This window comes from Theobroma cacao, chromosome 1 (assembly GCF_000208745.1).
Source record: "Theobroma cacao cultivar B97-61/B2 chromosome 1, Criollo_cocoa_genome_V2, whole genome shotgun sequence".
Classification (NCBI taxonomy): domain Eukaryota; kingdom Viridiplantae; phylum Streptophyta; class Magnoliopsida; order Malvales; family Malvaceae; genus Theobroma; species Theobroma cacao.
The window spans coordinates 5,512,902-5,531,872 of record NC_030850.1 but is presented as its reverse complement, the minus strand read 5'-3'; the positions used below and the strand labels follow the sequence as shown (position 1 = coordinate 5,531,872).

At 35.8% G+C, this 18,971-nt stretch overlaps 3 protein-coding genes across 3 annotated transcripts; 2 read left to right on the top strand and 1 right to left on the bottom strand.

The window, feature by feature from the left end:
• Positions 1,157-6,429, top strand: LOC18611598. The gene is made up of 5 exons (XM_018126466.1): positions 1,157-3,008; positions 3,154-3,225; positions 3,579-3,793; positions 5,143-5,366; positions 5,495-6,429. Exons 1-5 carry the CDS (start codon positions 1,940-1,942, stop codon positions 6,168-6,170), a joined length of 2,256 nt encoding a protein of 751 aa, XP_017981955.1. The 5' UTR covers positions 1,157-1,939; the 3' UTR covers positions 6,171-6,429.
• On the bottom strand, positions 6,677-11,183 carry LOC18611597 (acyl-coenzyme A oxidase 2, peroxisomal). The gene is made up of 7 exons (XM_007047935.2): positions 10,652-11,183; positions 10,123-10,238; positions 8,858-9,738; positions 7,772-7,951; positions 7,523-7,689; positions 7,304-7,427; positions 6,677-7,078 (listed from the first exon to the last, which is right to left on the bottom strand). Exons 1-7 carry the CDS (start codon positions 11,092-11,094, stop codon positions 6,923-6,925), a joined length of 2,067 nt encoding a protein of 688 aa, XP_007047997.2. The 5' UTR covers positions 11,095-11,183; the 3' UTR covers positions 6,677-6,922.
• LOC18611596 lies at positions 13,822-15,862 on the top strand. The gene is made up of 5 exons (XM_007047934.2): positions 13,822-13,923; positions 14,026-14,660; positions 14,748-14,801; positions 14,893-15,077; positions 15,518-15,862. The coding sequence occupies exons 2-5, from the start codon at positions 14,063-14,065 to the stop codon at positions 15,602-15,604; spliced, it is 924 nt and encodes a 307-aa protein (XP_007047996.2). The 5' UTR covers positions 13,822-13,923; positions 14,026-14,062; the 3' UTR covers positions 15,605-15,862.

Here is an 18,971-nt window from a genome sequence, read left to right as displayed (position 1 = left end):
AACTATTAGGAAGTCCCCTAGTAATGCCTAATTGTTATTCCACCGGAGGGATTGTGCATAACATATGTTACTTTCTCATTTTGACAAAATTTTATAGAATTATTTTGCTCATACTTTTTGTCTCATATATTTTTTAAGTCTTTTGGCAAATGCTGAAGTGGCATTCAATCTCATCTTTTTGACCCTTCTCCCTGGCACCAAATTAAAAAAAAAAAGATATAAATTGCATTAGGAATTATGATGATTATTAAGATAATGAGTAGAGCAATATACCCCTTAATGATAATAATCTGTGACACTCACCAACCTGATCACTAAGATTCTGTCCCCTTTTAAACAATTCCCAAAACCCATCCTCATTTCTTTCCTTTGGTCTTAATTATTAATATTAAATATATAAATATATATTTTACTTTTGCTGGATATTCTTGAATATCCGAATCACTACCTCATCATAATAATAATAATAATAAACAAACCAAAAAGAGAAGAGAACATAAAGGTAATGAGATCATTTTTGTGTAAAACCAAACCTCCAATTGTGCTAGTGGGGAATTGGCAGAGTCACTAGCTACAAGCTCATGATAATTTCTTTAAAGAAAGAAAAATTAATAATAATAAAAATATTTTTATATTTTTTCATAATTTATGGGTGTGTATACATTTTTTTTTTTTATCTAGCTTGCTTTACGCAGAAGAGGAGAGAAAAGGTGAAGGCAATTCCCCAAAAAACCCGGATTTTAAGGAGCCGTTAGAGGGTCCCTCGGGAAACATAAAAGGGCAAATCTGTCAATCTGCACATGTTCCAATGCCACAAAAGAACAGGTATTCTTCTCATCTTACACACTTATAACAATAACAACACTCTGCACATAATTAATTACTCTTTCTTTCTCATCTACTGACTAATAAAATGTAAATTTTCGCTTTAGTAGTACTAAAGCAAAAAAAATTGTTAACAAGTGGTCTAAACGGATTTATTGAGATTACTACTACAATATCTTTAATATCAAAATAGTTTTCGCAAAGAATAACTTTATCAATTTAGTTGTTTCAAAAAAAAATTATCGAATCAGTTGCTACCCTTTAGATATTCATTAACAAAAGTAATTAAAAAAGAAAGGTTCTACAAAAAAAATACTGAATATGGAGTTGGAGACCTCTGTTTTTTTTTTCTCTTTAATGAATGAAGAAGAACACGCAAAACGAGGCAGGCTCCTTCTCTCTGTATCCACTGTCTCGGATTCCTCTTTTTGCTTTTTTTTTTTTTTGTTCCCTTTGGTTGTATCGTTTGATTTTGCTCTCCTCCTCTATCCTCTTCACAAACCCTGTAAAAGTCTTCATTTTCATCAGAGGGCAGTCTCCGAATTGCTTCAGGATTTTCAAAAGTTTCAGACTTGAAATCCTGTTGGCTCTTCTTAGAATTCCTGTTGGCTCTTCTTAGCTTCCATCCATCAATGCGCTCGATTTTATTACACCCCAACCACTCTTTCTTTTGCATTGCCTCTGGGACTTCTTCTCTCGTCTCTCTGTCTGCCTTCTACTGCTCTGTTTTTCCTTTGCTATTTTCCCACTGTTATAGCCACCGATATATCAACCCAAAAGAAAGTCCAACAAATTTCTCTTTCATTGCTCGTTTTCGTTTACTCTGTCTTGTCTCAATCGTCATTACGAAACCTTTCTCAAACTGGGTTCCTCGTTTTGTGTTGAAATCCGTCTTCTTTGGTGCCTGAGTTAAAGCTTGCTCGGTTTTCCCCTGTTTGTCTCTGTTTCCTTTGTTTTGGGGCAGTTACTCCTAAACATGGGCTTTCTTTACTAAAATTACTTCCTTAATTTAAACCCAAAGTTGGGTTCTTTTTTGTCCCTCTTTAGTTTTGGCCACTAACAAAATGGGGTTAATTTTATGAACGGGTTCATTTCATTCTTGGTGTAGAAAAAAATGGGTTGTGGAAACTCTAAAGCTGAGAAAAATGAAGCCTTGCGTCTATGTAAAGAAAGAAGGAGATTCATAAAGCAAGCTATCGAGTCGAGGTATGCTCTTGCGGCTGCACATATTTCTTATATTCAGTCTCTTAAAAATATTGGCATAGCTTTGAGAAGATTTGCTGAAGCTGAGATATTGATAGAGTCTTCTCTGTCAACTTCAGCTACCGAGCTTGACAAAACCCCTTCCCATTCCTCCTACCCGTCACCATCTCCTTCTCACTTAGGAGCTGAGGTTTCTGATTCACCATTGAATAATGAGAGCCCCATTTCACCGGCAATGGCGAATTTGAGTTACATGAGAGCTGGACATAGTGCTGCAGTGACTCTCAAGGTTAATCCTAGTAATGGTAGTTTTGTGGAGGATGAGTCATTGGCAATGGCAATGCCGCCTCCTCCACCTCCTCCTTTTGAGTCAGGTTCTTCTTGGGATTTTTTTGATCCTGTTGATGATTGTGAGAGTTTTAGATTTGTGGGGAATAATGGAGTGGATATGGATTTTGAGGATTTGAGAGTGTGGAGAGAGTGTAGGAGCAAAGGGGTTGATCATGGTGGTTTGGATGGAAATAATGAGTTGAATGAAGGAACTTTGTGGCCAGAGTCGGAGAGAAACGCTGTCAAAAGGTCTGATAGTTCAGCAACTCGTAATCGTAATCCTGGTAGTGTGATGGAGAATGATGTGTTTTTGACTGGACTAAGGGGAGGAAATGGTGGTAGTAGGCTGCCAAATAGCAAGGAAGTGAGGCAGCTAGGTGCGGAACATAATGTCAATGGGCCAGGTGAAACTTTGATGGGCAAAGGTGCTCTTGAGCAATCAAGTTCAAAAAGGGAGAAGGCTGCGGCAGAGAAGGATTTATCTGCAGAGAGAGAAGACCCTTCTGAGTTTATAACCCACAGAGCTAAGGATTTTCTTTCAAGTATAAAGGATATTGAACATCGTTTCTTCCGAGCCTCTGAAGCAGGCAGAGAAGTCTCCCGGATGCTTGAGTCAAACAAAATCCGGGTTGGATATTCCGAAGCCAAAGGTGAGTATTTCCCACTTGAACTTCTGATTTTGGATTTGGGCTCTTTGTTATTCTATCCAATGCTAATGCTACTTATACTTGTTTGAGTGTGTTTCACTACTGAATTCTCTTCTGCTAGCATCTTATGATAAATAAATTCTTGTAGGGGGATCCTCAGCTTTTCTGGCAGCTTTCCAACTTGTTTGCTGCCGTGGAAATTCTGCCCTTGTCTCTCATGGTAAGTTCTGGCTTCTGTATATGGCCGGCAGGCTGGAACAATCTGGAGGAAGAGCTTATTACAATCTTGATATTTTGCATTTGTTCTTTGGCTGTAGTTGTCAAAATTACACACCTTTGCTTTCTTGCATAAGATGATCAAACACTAGAACTGCTTACTGTTTTTACTATGAACACTAGAAATGGCAATAATTTTAGCACTCAGAAACAAGGTTCAACTGTATGTTTTTCTCTTTTATATTTTTTAGACAGTTTGTTTTTCTTTTTTTTTTTTATTGTGGTATTTATTGGTCAGATGATAGTTACGGTCATAATCTGTATTTTATTTTCTTTTATTCTGTCATAATATTGCAGAGCCAGTACAACATGTGACTAAAGTCATAACTTGGAAGAGGTCAGCATCTTCAAGGTCTTCTTCATCGAGGAATCCACTAGCCACAGCATCTAAAGATGATGCTGATGACAGTGGAAGTGATTTTATTGAAGAGTTCTGCATGATTGCTGGAAGTCATTCGTCCACCTTGGACAGACTGTACGCATGGGAAAGAAAACTCTATGATGAAGTAAAGGTACTCACTGAAACCACTTACATATTTTACTGATGAATATCTTCTGGATCTACTGGAATTTGTCTAGCGTTGCATGTAATTTTTACCAGAACTTTTATCAATCTCTCTCTCTCTCTCTCTATATATATATATATATATTTGTGTGTGTGTGTGATGTATTCACTTGTTGATTTTATTGCCATAAGATATCCTTTTGTGTTTCCTCTTTTCTTTTTTTGCTTAGCTGACATGTTGATTTAGAGGTAGACCTTTACTGGAGGAATACTTTTTCTTTTTCTCTCTTTTGATGGAGGAATACTTTTTATCTTTTGTTCATACTGCAAGGAAGAATAGTCAATTTAGATTAAAAGATTTGTTTAAAATGAATGATGGTTGAATTTTGTGGTGTATAAATCTTCTTTATCAACTTGAAGGTCTTAAAATTCCCTGAACAATCATTTATGCAAGATAGTTGGCTAAGTAAATCAATTGTCTTCTTCACAGCTGGTAAAGGAAATCTTTTCATTCACTAAGAGCTTACTTTTATGTGTTTGTTTTATTTTTCCAAAAGCTACCCTGCATTGAGTGAGCAACAACAAAAAGTTGCAATTTATTTTATGTTTTGAGACAAAATAAGATATTTAGACTGGCCAACAAAAGACTATAAGTAAAACACCAAAAGACTGACCACAAAAAGTTGTAAACTTCATATCTCTTCTGATTTTACTATAAGTAAAATCCCACCAAAAGACTGGCCAGGATAGCTAATATGATTACTTTCTATCCTCATGTATCTCCATTTTATTCTCCTTCTAGTTTCTTCTAATGCAGACACCACAAGTGCTATTACTCCTTAATACTTCCTTCATTTGATTCTGTAATGGCAGTAACGATGGTTCTAAGTTTCAATCAGTAGGTTCAAGATCTTTGGTATATGCTTTATATTTCAACATTTCCTTTCCTCAAGAACTAAATAGGGACTTTTTGAGTCACAAGTAGACACATGCATTCATATGATTAAAGGATCTCCCTAGTAGTTCTTTTTCCTTTTTTAATGCAAAGCTTAATCAGGTTATATGATGAAGGATCTCCTTAGTATTTCTTTTTCCTTTTTTAATTTTTTTTCCCCTAATTCAAAGCTTAATTACGTTACACAGAATGTTAGGTGATTCTTAGGACTATTGCAGGTAAGCAAACACATACATCCATGCCTCTGTGGGACTTGTAGAAAAGCATTTGGAGTATCAATAACGTTTACAAAGCACCTTTAATTAATCTCTTCCAGTATAAGTAGCGAATGCTTCTAAGTTATCTACTAAGTAGTGTTGCCATTCAATCCTCTGACTTGTTTGCCTATTTGTACCCTTTAGGCCAGTGAATCTATCAGGAAGGAGTATGATCGGAAGTGTGGTCAGCTCAGGCACCAGTTTGCCAAGGATCTTAGCACTCAAGTGATTGATAAAACCCGGGCAGTTGTAAAGGATCTGCACTCCCGAATTAGAGTGGCACTTCATTCTGTTGATACTATATCAAAGCGGATTGAAAAAATGAGAGATGAAGAGTTGCAACCACAACTTGTTGAATTAATTCAGGGGTGAGTAAAATCCTTTAAATGAGAAAATTTTGTGTGACTGAAACTTTACTCTCATACTCACTAGAAATCTTGAGCATTCTCAATCATTGACATCCATATCTTGACCAACCTTATGCTTGTCTTTGCAGATTGCTCAGGATGTGGAAGGCCATGCTTGAATGCCATCATTCGCAGTATATCACCATCTCGTTGGCTTACCATTCAAGGAGCTCGACAGGTGCTCCACAGGGAGATTCCCGCAGGCAGATTATGACTCAGCTTCAGCAAGAGATTGAATGCTTTGGCATAAGCTTTACAGACTGGGTCAATAGCCATGCATCTTATTTGGAAGCCCTGAATGGTTGGCTGCAAAACTGCATCATAGAACCACAGGAGCGTTCAAAGCATAGGAATCCATTCTCTCCTCATCGATATCTGGGATTAGGACCACCAATATTTGTTCTATGTCGTGAGTGGTCAGCTGGGATAAAAGCTTTGCCAGCCGAGGAGCTTAGTGATGCCATCAAAGCCTTCTTATCTGATCTTTGCCATCTAATGGACCAACAAGTAGAACAACTGCAGAAGGAAGAGATATCAGTTGATGCAAACAACGGAGAATCAGAGAGCAAAGATGCTGTTAACACATTAACAGATGGTGATGCAAATGAAGATGTAACTTCAAACTTGTTCTGCATACAAACAAGTTTGACTCGGGTTCTTGATAGACTAAACAAATTTTCTGAGGCCTCTCTGAAAATGTACGAGGATGTTAGACAGAGAAGTGAAGCTGCTCGAATTGCATATCTCAAATTGCAGGCCAACTAGATTTTATAAGGCTATGTAATTATTAAATATAAGCATATCAAGGTTTGGTTTGGGAAATAGATGGTTGTAAATTTCAAAGATTTGTTGCAAATAGCTTTGCTGAGGAAATAGAACAATTTTGGAAATGTCAAAAATACTATTCCTATCAAAATTGGATTGGAGGAATTGAAGACAAGTAAATGTGCAGGATTCAGTTGTCTGCTTTATCATCTGTCCCTCACTGTTGATTTCAAGGGAGTTGGTATTCGTTTTTTGCTCAGTTTCGAGAATTCTGGTAGGAGTTCCTCAAATTTGGTAGGTGTTAGAGCCATAAATATACTTGTGGCTATTTGAAAATCATCATACTCCCAGCTTTACTGCCAGGGAGAAGGAAAGGCAATCATTGTACTTTCACTCTGGGTCATTCTTAACAAGTCACCATTGCTTGTTACTTATAATCAGAAAGTCGATTTAGTTCGTGTTCCCTGTTTGTTAATCTTATCATGGCACAATAAACAAGCTACAAGTAATTTGCAATTTCGCATAGGTTGCTTCTCTTCTAATAAAAAGGAGAACGTATACAGTTCAATTTATTGATACATGTTACAAACAACTGTTTTTGAGCTTCAGCTCATTATTTCCGAACGCTAGGGGCCATCAGCCTTGGTTTCAAAAGGCGTGTATTTAATTTGGCAAAAGAATTAAAAAAATTCTAATCTATTATGGAATAATTCACCTGTTTGTTACATTCATTTTTTGGCTTTCTCCAGTCATTAGAACCCAACACGCTGTGTGTACTGTGCATACGCCTCTGACTGCATTGCAATTGGGGCCCGTGTCACGTAAGGCGGAAGATCAAATGCATCTATAAGCTCCCCTGCAATATTTCTCACTTGGAAACTCAGGTATTCTGTGAGCTTGTGGATTGCCTGCAGAAAGGAAAGAGTTACATCAATGAAACAACCTCATAAAATTTGTATCTCTAGAAAATGAAATTACTTACATACATATACACAAATACTAGGATATATGTAAATAACCACGCATGAGATGCTTGGAGTCATCCCTGTTTTCCAGGATTGGTAATAGTAGTATAAAATGGATTAAAAAAAAAGCCCCATTTTTTTCATAATTTTAAATTAGCCAGACAGTACCTTAGCTTTGTTTGGTGCAACATAATCAACATTACGGTAAGTTCCTATGTCTTTCCAGATTCGATCCAGGGCATAAAGATCACAGACAAGCTTTAGAGCAGCTCGACTACGTGCATCAGGACAGCTGGAAGGTAAATTCAAAGCCCAATTAGAAACTCAAAAAAATCTATATGGCAAATGGAAAAGAGAAAAAATTCAGTAGCTGAGTTCAGGAAGTACTTTTGCACAGCATCAATAAACTTTGCAAGGATGACAGACTCAATATGAGACTCTGCAAGTGTGAGAAGGTGATTCAAGCACCTATTCCATGCACCAAAGCTGCCAAGAGTTTTAGAGTGCTTCCGAAGTCGTGCTGCTACACTTTGAAGCAATCTTGAGGTTCGGTACTGAATACACAAATTATATGAATCTCGGGTTACAAGTCAGACTGTTGGACTCTAAAGTACAAAAAACCAATATTACACTCACCCTGAAGGCATCCAACTGGAATTTAGGGTCTCGCAAGTGGTCTGTGCTTTCCCAACGGGCAGTTACAGGATTTGGCTGAGACAAGTATGTGTTCATAGATTCTCTCAAGTAGTTCCATGTGACTGAAAGAGGACCACCTTGGAACTTGTCCTTGTATTGCTTCAACAGATCACCAGCTACCTACATTCCAGTAAAAATAGCTTGTATTGAAAAGCAAATTATAGTTTAACCAACAGTAACACCAGACTACAATATACATTAGGTGCCAGTGAAGCAAAACCCTCCAAAGGCCCTTTCACACCAAACTAATTCTTGATGGGAAGATTGTTGTTATCTGTAAACAGCAGTTCTTAACAAACCAAATACCCTAAAGAATCCCTTAAAAGAATAACAGAGTCATCAAATTTCCTATTGCTTTAAATAAACATCCAAATGACAACAATATCTAATTGGACACAACGAGTCCATGTTAATATATCTGCACCAGGGAAGGAGTCCATGTGAATATATCTGCATCAAGGTTTCTTAACTCTTTTTTTTTTGTTTTTTTTTTTTTTTGAGAAGCAAACTTTCTTAACTTGTTTAAAAGAACATAGAAATAATCCAGAGCAACAACACAGCATATATACCAGTATAAGACATGGAGAGGGTTTACAGAAAGAATAAATGGCAACCTATCTGAACAATCTTGATGAATGAAAGTTGAAAGGCCTGAAAATTATCCTTGCATATCTAAACCAAGCTTCAACTGAGATGGAAACATGGTCACATTTTTAGATATGGTACCATTTCTGGATATATCTTCAGACTAACCGAGCAAGATTGACAATCTGATTTGGTTGTTGCTTTATCTAGTTGACAACTGACTACAATTTAAAAGCAGTGGTCAGTTAGGCAGGATCATCATGAACACCAGGAGTAAAGATGACACTAAATACCAAAGCCATCTAAAGGGGTCACTCCTGCTCCTTTTATGTAGTCATCTAGTATATAGCACAATATATTTAGGAACCCTAATTCTTTATACTGAGACAAGCATTGCAAATTCTCATGCAAGGTTGTGATACAAGGGAATTAGTCTAAAACCTGTTGCAGAAGAACTGTGTTATCTCCTTCAAATGTCTGGAAAATGTCATGATCATTCCTCAAGCTACCAAACCGGTTGACAGCAGCGTACCCATGGCCTCCACAGGCTTCCCTGCAAGCACTCAGTGACTTTGCTGTATATGATGTCACATAGGATTTCAGGCCTGCAGAAAGCGCATGGACATCTCCAACCAGTTGCTCATCATGCGTCTTCTTCATCTCTGAATATTTCTCCACCAAATACTGAGTGGCAAAATGAAATGCATAAGTTGAAGCCAGCATTGGCATGAGCTTGTGCTGGTGAGATTGATAATCAAGAATGTAGACTTCAGGCTGCTTGGGAGGACCAAATTGCTGACGTAGTAAGGAGTATCGCACTGCAATAGTGACAGAAATCTTGAGGACACCAACTGAAGCATATGCAAGGCCAACTCTCCCACCTACAAGTTCACCTAGTGTAGCAGCAAAACGTTTGTTTATTGTAGGGAGACTACTTGTGTATTTTCCATCTCGAGAAACATCCCCGAATCGATTAAGAAGGTTATCTCGGGGAATTCTAACCGAACTGAATCTCAGTGCTCCATTATCGACCCCATTCAAGCCAACTTTGTGGCCACAATCATGTATTTCAATTCCTGGAAGTGTCTGGTTGGTTTTTAAATCCCTTATTGGCACAATGAAAGCATGGACTCCCATATCAGAAACTCCTTTAGAGTCATGAGTTGGCAAAATCAGCCTAGCAAAAACTGTTGCAAACTTGCCATGAACTGCAGCATTGCCAATCCACCATTTGATGGCCCCATCATTTGGTGTATCGATTATAAATTCATCTGTGATTGGATCAAAGGTTGCAGTGGTTTGGAGACCCTGAACATTTGAGCCTTTTAAGCACAAAATTGGCAGTTTAGTTCGATAAGCATGCTTAGCAGATTATGAACAACTAAAAGCAAACATTTAGGGCAAAGAAATGGGTGCACAGTGACCACAAAAAAAGTAGTTAATATCTTCAAAAAGATATTTCTTCTGCATAAATTATGCTCTTTGATTTCCTTTCTGCATCCAATATAAATTTCGCAATACAATATTTCAGATTTAATCGACATTTCAACATATTGCAACAGGATAACTGTACTCTGTTGCATGCCATACTAGTTCTAATGCAGAACAGTAGAAGGAAGATGTCAAAGGCAGCACAAGAATACACATTTAAGAAATAGGGAAAAAAAGAAAATAAAACGTAAATAATTTCTGAAAAGAGAGCTCACCATGATGTAGTTCTGTCATTGCGAAACAACCAGGATAATCCAAATTGTCAATACCCTCAAAATACTTATCCCGGTGCTTTTTAGTTCCTAAGTTGAGCACAGAACCTCCCCAAAGACTGCATAATAAAATCAATAAAATGTTAATTTTATGCAAGTAAAATCATTTAGATATCAAGTCGGTTAGCATCGTGCTTCCATATTAATGAATTTTTAATTTTTTATAAGACACTATCACATTCATTATTTTAACAAATAAAAAAATAATAACAATACCAAGAACCAGCTCAAATGCAGCATCCAAATCGTCCAAATGTACAATAGAATTTTACCCAATCTCAATTTTAACCAAAACAAACCCATCACACAAACTCAATCTCCAAGCATTTACAACCTAAACCCAGATACCAAAACTTAAAATTTAACCCAAAAAATACCAACCAACTTTCTTAAACTTAAATACCCAAAATCCAGAAGCCATCCAAGATCAAAGCTTTAATGCCAAAAGAGCTAGAAAAGCAACAAGAGTTACCTATATTGTACACCAAATTTGATCCCAAGAGACATATCAACACTCCCAACAGCCTCAGTGATAGCAAAATACTTAGCAGGATCTTCAACAACATATCTAAAAGGCTTAATCTTTGCTTCTCTAACCAACCCCATAAGCTGTCTCATACAAAGTTCTCTATGTTCATCCATTGAAATCTCAATTGGCGTCTGCAAATCAGGCCTTGAGTTGAAAAACTCAAAAATTTTCTCTTGAATTTCCCTATGCTTCCCTCTCATGTAGCTTGAAAGAGGGCCATGGTCAACCTCCAGCTTACTGGCCTTGGCGCAAGTTAGCATGTTGAGCTGAGGTGAAGGTTGGAGGGGTGGAAGTGGGGTCAGGTGAAGCGATAGCCGTTGGATACGGCGGGCGACGGTTGAGTTGGATGGCTGTGATTCATCCTCCACCGTCTGATTTGGGTTCATTTTTTCTTTGCAAAATAAAAACAAAATACAATGGAGTAGTCGGGGAGGCAATGCGTTTTTATTCTTCTTCTTGGAGGGGGAATGGAGAAGGGGAAGTGGGAGGATTGTGTAATTTACAAGAAAAGATGACCAGAACGTGGCGTTATGGCGGATTATACGTGGCGGATGGAGATTGGAAGAAAGGAAGGTAGTTAAGTTGGCGCGCTGTGCAATGTGGGAATGGATATAGTGATGACGTAGGTGGTAACGAGGATGAGATTCGGTGTGCTTGACCTTTGATTTGTTTTTTAGGAATTCTTATATTTCGAGAGAGAAGAAACATAGAAAACATAAAAATATATAAATACGATGCGTCAAGAAATGAAACACTATTTCGCTTCCCACTTGGATGAAGCCTTCCTTATCTCCACACATGAAAATGTCTTATGATGAAAGCAAGTTAGGCTACTTCTTTCAAATCAGTTTTTAATTAAGCCATTTATCTATTTATCTATATATATATATATATATACATATGTTATTTTTATTTAAGTTATTGTTGATAAAGAAGGTAAATTTTAAATTTATCATTTTACTAATAGAGTAACAGATCCAATTTATAATTTATTATTGGATCATAATAATTTTATCATTGTATTTTCTTTTAAATAATAAAAAAAGTAACATATTTCGGGAAAATATTTCTTTAACTCTCATTGATATTATTTTACCATTAACCTTTTATCAATTTTTAACAAAATTAAGAAATATAATGATAAAATTACACTTATTCAAAAATTAATTTTAAATTTGGTTCGTCACTTAGTAAATTTGGACTTTTATGTAAATACCCTTACAAGATAATAAAATGTAAATTTTCTTTGATATTCTATATAATAGCTAAAATTTTTTTAGTAATTATTTTTTGCAATAAAAAATAATTTCAAATAATCGCTTCTATTTCTTTAATGGGTAATTCTGAAATTACTAACCTTTTTCCTTCCATGTATAATATATGGAGAAATATTCTTTTGTAACGTTATGAAAATTGCAAAAGCTGAATAGGTATTTTAATGAGAAATCCTTTGTAATAATAGCCTTTTGGTCCCATACATTTAATAACAATTAACAAAAAAGGAAAAAAGAAAACCTCAAAATTGTTTCAAAGGTCTCCTAATTTGCATCATGTCACAAGATTTCAAGTCAACCCTATAATTTTTAGACCGTGACAAACTCGCTCATTTATTTTTTTTAAGGAATAATTTTTTTTAATTTGAGAAGAAAGAATTTGAACTCAATTTTTAAATAAAAAAATATATTTATTCTAAAAATAATACATATATACAAATATATAAAAAAATAAATTTAATTTTCAGAGTAGGAAAATCTATTAATAGTTTAAACAATAAACACAAAGAAAGAGATCCAAAGATTGCACGTGGCCACAACGCGCGCGTCTCTCTTGAAAAACATAAAACCCCAAATTACATTTCAAAACCGCGGGTCAGGCTCCGAATTCCCCATGGTTCCCGCCCTCATCCAAACACAATTTTTTAAAAAATTATGAGATACAACCTTTATTGATCAATATATTTTAAAAATAAATATTAAAATAAATTTAATTATTTTTAATCATATTTAATCATGATTTAACAAAAATACTTTTAAAATTACTTTAAATAAATTAAATCGTTTATCACAATTTTTTTCAATTTGTGCTTCTGATTTCTCTCTCTCACCATCCCACTCTCTTTAATTTTATCAATTTATTGCTTCGGCATTTGTCTGCTATGCTCTCGATTTCATTTTATCGATTTCTCTTTTCGACATTCGTCTGCTATGATCATAATTTCTCTCTTTTGTGTTTTCATATTTCTCTTTTGTACGCTTTCAAAATATTTTGATGTGTTTGGTTGAATAATTATTTGAAAATTTTGATTTTAGGTATTTTTGGTAAAACTAAAATATAGAAATAATCATAGATGTTTGAAATAGTTTTTAATTGGATCAATTTGGAACCTAGATGTCAATAAACTCAAAATTTTGAAATTTATAAATTTAGGTTTTCAAATGATTTTTTTTTTCAATTTTTAGTTAAAATAGGTATTTTAAATAAGAAAATTTATATTTTGATTTATGAAAACATGTTAGAAACACTTTAATCGGTACCAAATTGTAAAAAAAAAATGAACAGAATTAAGAATATTTGAAATTTTGATTCGTAAGTAATAACAACATTTTATGTATTAAAGTGTAACAAAATGTTTTTGAATATAGTGTGTAACAATAATATTTTTTCAACATAACGTGTAACAACAATAACTTTTTGTTCAATGTGACGTGTAATAACTTAATCATGCATGTCACATGTTTTGTATATAGTATGTAACAACCTAACTATGGAGTGTCACATGTTTTTGTATATGGCATGTAACAACCTAACCGTGACGTATAATAATCTAACCATATCGTGTCACATGTTTTTATACATAACGTGTAACAATCTAATCATAGCGTGTCGTATATTTTTATACATGATGTGTGACAACCTAATCATAACATGTCGCATATTTTTATATATGATGTGTGACAACTTAACCATGACGTGTAATATCAGCGTATAATTTTATTCAATTTAATTAAAAATAATTAAAATTAAAAAAAATATTTTTAAAAACATAAAACCCCAAATCATAAAACATAAAACGCCAAATCGCATTTCAAAACCGCGGGTCAGGCTCCGAATTCCCATGGTTCCCGCCCTCACCCAAACACAAATTTTGTTCACTTGAAAACCCTTCTTCTTATTTTCTCTCATTTCAAATTCCATTCATCTTCGCATCTCAACAGGTCAGTACTCCGTATCTCAAAATCCCCATTTTTGTGTTCTTTAAAATTTCATTTCTTTTGGTTGAACCCTTAATTTTTTAATTTTCTTTTTCTTTTTAACAGATTTCGGTCGAATTGACGGTTTTTTGTATATTTCAAAATGAACGGAGATAATTTTACCCACGGGAAACCGAGTGTGCGTCCGGTTTTAGGTGACATAACAAATCGATCAGTTAAAAGAGGGTTCTCGTCGATTCCGGACAAAACAGGGTTTAATTCTAAAGAAGAAGCAGATTCCCATTTTGCAAAACAAGTTTGTTTAGGTGTTGAACATTTGATCGAAGAGAAATCTAAAAAATCCCATTTTGAACCCAACCCTAAATTTTCGCCGACTTGTAGTGGCGAAATTGATACATTAAAAGAGGATGTCATGTCGGTTGATGACAAAGTGAGTGAGGTTAAGGAGGGGTTTGATTTGTCCGATAGCGAGGATACGTTGGTGCTGGGTGAAGGTGTTACGGAAGTGGGGGATCCGGTGAATGATAGTTGTAGGAATGAGGGTAAGGATCTTGGCATTGGTAGATTGGCGTCGAGTAAAGGTGGGTGTATCGAGTGGTCGAGGTTGCCTAAGTCGTCCTTGCAGAGTTCCAGGTCATTTGAGTTGGAGAGATGCGTGGGACTCAAGAATGATGGTTGCGTGAATTTGAATGCCGGTGCTGATATGCTCAAAGCTTGCTCTTGTTCTTTTTGCTTGAAAGGTAACTGCTTTAGATTCTTCCCCTGGAAATGGTTTCTCCGGTAATGTGTTATCTAATGGGTTACGCTTGTTTTGCACTGATAATCAGCTGCTTACATTTGGTCTGACCTTCATTATCAGGATATCAAGGGTCGAATAGCAGGTTAGTTGAATAGCTAACATTTGCTCTAGTTTCCTTAGGTTTATTTTATAACATGCTCCTTTCTGCATTGTTTTCTCCCCCATTTTCCCAGTTTTAAAGAAAAGTCAGAAAGAAGCAAGCATTTTAGTTCAGAAAAGTGGTAGGGGGAAACAGACTGAGATTCAAAGCCAGGGAAATGCCAATAAATCTTCAAAATTAGAATCTGACCTCACCAGTCAGTGGAGATCACTCTTTCTTAACATGGAGGATATATTTGTTCATGAAAGCAGCCAGCTTGTAAGTTGATCTATTCTTCAATAGCCTAGATTTGAACTTTTCATGCCTAATTACCTATGGTTTATTTGTTAAATCACTTCTTCTTCTTCTACAGATTTTTCCGTTCTTTTGTCTTGTCCAAAATATTGCTTGAATTTTTTTTTTGAAAGTTCAAACTATTGCCTGAATGATCTAAAGAACTCAGTTTGTCAAAAGAAACCGGAATCCTTTTGTTTGATACAAGGATTTGGTTAAAAACCACACGTCTTTTTGTTCTTCATCCCTGATTTCTTGGTTTTTGGACTCATAGTACGTCTTTCTCCAATCAATGCTTCATTGTTGGAGTTCATGGCTACTTAGTATCAGGCTAAATTCATAAGATCTCTATTTTCAATATCTTGAATGGGGATTTTCCATGTATAATTTCAAATGTGATGGGTACAATTGAACACATTTGGCAGCAAGCCAGTTACATTGCACTAAAAGATTTGAGGGAGAATTGCAAGATGGATTTGGAGCGGATAACAGGGATGCCTTCAGAGAAATAGGAGTGTGCTTGTGATGCTTATTCTGATTGTAAGATCATCTTGGTACTCCAAGTTCCAGTCATTTGTATGTGTGCACATGCTTGTGCCTATAACAGATTCTAGGTTCCTTTTTGACAATCTCTAATGTGTTTACAATTGTCAAAAAATGTAAAATGCATGATCTCAGTTTGTAATGTCTGTTGTTTTCTAATATGTGCTTAAAAGTACTTCCAATTTTAGTGAACCTCCATCTTATAAACTTGTTGGTTATGCCTTCTACTTAGGCCTGTAATTGCATGTGGTTAGAGGGGATAAATGTTAAACTGATCCAATCTGTCTGTTCAATTCTCTTGAAAATAACTTGATCCATCTAATTTTCTAGAAAAATCAACTGTAGTGAAATCAAATCTAAACTTGAAGGGAACTAAACACAAACTTGATTCTGAATTGAACTCAATTACTCTCTGCTTTCTAAGTAAAATGTGATAAAAGTCAATCTAAACCCAAAGACCTATCCAACTTGCCTGAAACCCAACTCGGGCTGACTTTAGAAGTCAACACCTTGAGCTAGTAGTAACTTGAAGCTCAAAATGTTGAAAAAGTTAAAACACGATACGACCTGAGCCAACTTGAATTGACCCACCTAATTGTCACCTCTACATGAGGTAAATCCTATGACTGTCACCTCTACATGTGGTAGGGCTTATGACTAATTTGAATGGATTTCTTTGCTACAGTGTACCGTTAATGTTTTTTCTTACTAAATATCTTTTTGGACAATTTTCCGGTTTAGGGAATGACAACACTACATTTTGTACTCCTCTTCTTGGTTGATTTTGCATTATTATACCTATTTCAGTGTTTGCATTGGTGGAGTCTTTGATATATCATATATTTGGCTTGAGAGTAACTTAGCCGTTGTGAGATTGTTTTTCTTTCTTTCTCTCCATGACTGAGCCTGTTTGCTTATTGGTGTCTTCCCTTTACCCTCATTCCCCCCCACCCTCTCTCTCTCTGATACTCTTGAGCCTTTTTAAGTTGAAGAAGATTAAGACAGTTGCAACATCATAATAATGGTTTCTGTCTATTCCATTCAGATTGTTTTTTATTGAACAAAACCTATATTAAAGTAAATTTATGTTCATATAAACTAAGCAGGATGTCAAAAACAGCAACCCTTAAGTTTAGAAAACTATCAAAAAGTGATATATGGACTTGGCAATTTTGTTTGTTGGTAGTTTGTCCTCTCCTCTAACTAAGATGATTTATAGAAGAGGGGCAGTTATAACGAAATCACATATTGCCAATATCATTTAGGCAAAACTATGATTTTAGTTTAAAAGTTTGTAGATTTGATAACCCACTGTTCAATCTGGTTGCTGAACTTTAGCTGGCCTTTCTCACAGTGAGGAAAAGTATCTTCCTGTCAATGGTAAAGAAAAATCATAAGAATTTTCCTTCTGCTTAATCATGCACCTCTAGATAACCATGATTTATTTTTTCATAGGACACATGCCTTTTTTTGGTTCGGTTAGGTAAGTGACCATAGAGTGTGGGAGGGTCTAGTCATTCATAACGAAGAGGGTGGCATCTTTTTAGTGGGGAAAAGGTAAGTAAGTCTGATAGCTTTTGTAAAATCCGTGTTTATATGAATGCATTTGGTGAACGTGCATGTTGAACGGTAAATTAAATTTAGCCAATAAATAACTGACACTGATGGTTTTGCTGGTTTGCCTTCCTCATTTATGCCACCAAGTGTTATGCACCGTGTTGAAAGTAGGTCTCTCTATTAGATGGGGTGTAAAGTTGGCTGCATATGAACCTAGCAAAATAGTTTAGAGTAGCGATGAGTACATCTTCCCTGGTCGGAAAGATGTGATTGTAATAGGAAAACTTGCAGGCAGAATAAAGCTAACTGGAAAAGTTACTGAGACCTCTTCAAAAAAATATATGTAATTTTGCTGATTGTTCCAAGTTTAGCACTCTTAACCTGCTTTGGTTGCTAGAAATTTGTTAGTCATAGGAGTGCAATGCGGAACCTTGTTGGATATTAGTATTGATTGTTGGGCTTAAGTGCTAACTATGATAGTAAGGTAAATTATCAATTGTACTACTTGAATTGTTTGCTTTCTTATAGCTCGTAATAATGACAAAAACAAGAATGAAGCCTAAGGTAGTAGTAGCTTAAGCTTTTTGGGATCCTAAAGTTAAAAGTAGGGGACCTGATTTTATAAAAGATTAGGCGTCCAGAAGTTTGCTTAACTTTACTCTTGTATGCTATATTCAATATTCATTACTTGAGTTGGTTGCTTACTAATTTCTGAATACCAATTTGAAGAGTTCAGTAAATCATTCAATGAGATGAATATTGAATTGGCGTGGCACTTGATTATTAAACAGTTAAATGTAATTGAGCTTTTCTCATGCATGTTACTGGTCCTGAATGGTTAGTGCCCTTTTTCTGCATTGTTACATGGAGCACTTCTCCAGTAACTTGCCTCTCTGCAGGACAATGGAATTGACTTGAAGCACAACATAAGCCAATAAACATCTTCTCTTAGGCAATAGCAGCAGTATTTTTCTTTTTACACCCTTTTCCAAATACTCGGCACAGTGGAAAAAGTACTTTATCTTGTGCCATCACATATCCCACCCATCTTCTTCAATAATTTCTATATAGGCTTCTAGGTGTTAAGCGGGTATCGGTCAGTTATATGTCAAATATTAGCATTGAAGAAAAAAGTCTAGTTGGCTTAGCCTTAAAAGCCGTTGAGCCTTCCGGGTCTAGATTTCAAGTTGGTTTCTACTTTCTAGTTTAGGTTTAGCCTTTTATATATAGCACATGGTGCTGGTTTTGCTTAGCTTGAGGGTGGTCTATTATGATAAATAGACTCCTGATAGAGTGTCAGATGTGAAGTATGTCGCCGCTGATATGGAACGCCAATGTTTTCATTCGATTTTGGGATTCAAGTTTTACACCCACATGAGTAGTAAGATATTAAAAAAATATATGAGAATGGGATAGGGATAGAGAGGAACAGAAAAGGATAATCCAGAAGAAAGGACCCGTGAGCAGATGCGGACGTTCCATATCTTGTTTCGGGTCCCTTGTACAATTTTGGAGACAAGCCATGCTCTGAGCCCAAGGGATGTAAAAAGATTAGCCCAAAAGGAGAAACTGATGTGACATGCTTGAGGATGGATGTTGGCCATCATTAGGAAGGAAAGGATAAATCTTTGCGCACTCGGAAATGATACTCCTGATTGCCACCTTCACCATGCAATCAAAGGTTGAAATTGTTGACTTCCAACAGTGAATCTCAAAGGCAAAACATCCATGAAATATTCTGGAGTTTTTAGCCAAACTATTGGTGCAAAACTTGTTGCA

What these genes read in the sequence shown, in the direction of transcription:
- LOC18611597 (XM_007047935.2), bottom strand. Translation starts at nt 11,094, where the DNA reads ATGAACCCAAATCAGACGGTGGAGGATGAATCACAGCCATCCAACTCA. An exon ending in AATGACAGAACTACATCATG is followed by an intron (nt 9,739 to 10,122) that starts GTGAGCTCTCTT and finishes TGTGCTTAAAAG; the next exon opens with GCTCAAATGTTCAGGGTCTC. An exon ending in TTTATTGATGCTGTGCAAAA is followed by an intron (nt 7,428 to 7,522) that starts GTACTTCCTGAA and finishes TTTACCTTCCAG; the next exon opens with CTGTCCTGATGCACGTAGTC.
- LOC18611598 (XM_018126466.1), top strand. Translation starts at nt 1,940, where the DNA reads ATGGGTTGTGGAAACTCTAAAGCTGAGAAAAATGAAGCCTTGCGTCTA. An exon ending in AACTCTATGATGAAGTAAAG is followed by an intron (nt 3,794 to 5,142) that starts GTACTCACTGAA and finishes TGTACCCTTTAG; the next exon opens with GCCAGTGAATCTATCAGGAA. An exon ending in CTTGTTGAATTAATTCAGGG is followed by an intron (nt 5,367 to 5,494) that starts GTGAGTAAAATC and finishes TTGTCTTTGCAG; the next exon opens with ATTGCTCAGGATGTGGAAGG.
- LOC18611596 (XM_007047934.2), top strand. Translation starts at nt 14,063, where the DNA reads ATGAACGGAGATAATTTTACCCACGGGAAACCGAGTGTGCGTCCGGTT. An exon ending in TATCAAGGGTCGAATAGCAG is followed by an intron (nt 14,802 to 14,892) that starts GTTAGTTGAATA and finishes CCATTTTCCCAG; the next exon opens with TTTTAAAGAAAAGTCAGAAA. An exon ending in TTCATGAAAGCAGCCAGCTT is followed by an intron (nt 15,078 to 15,517) that starts GTAAGTTGATCT and finishes CACATTTGGCAG; the next exon opens with CAAGCCAGTTACATTGCACT.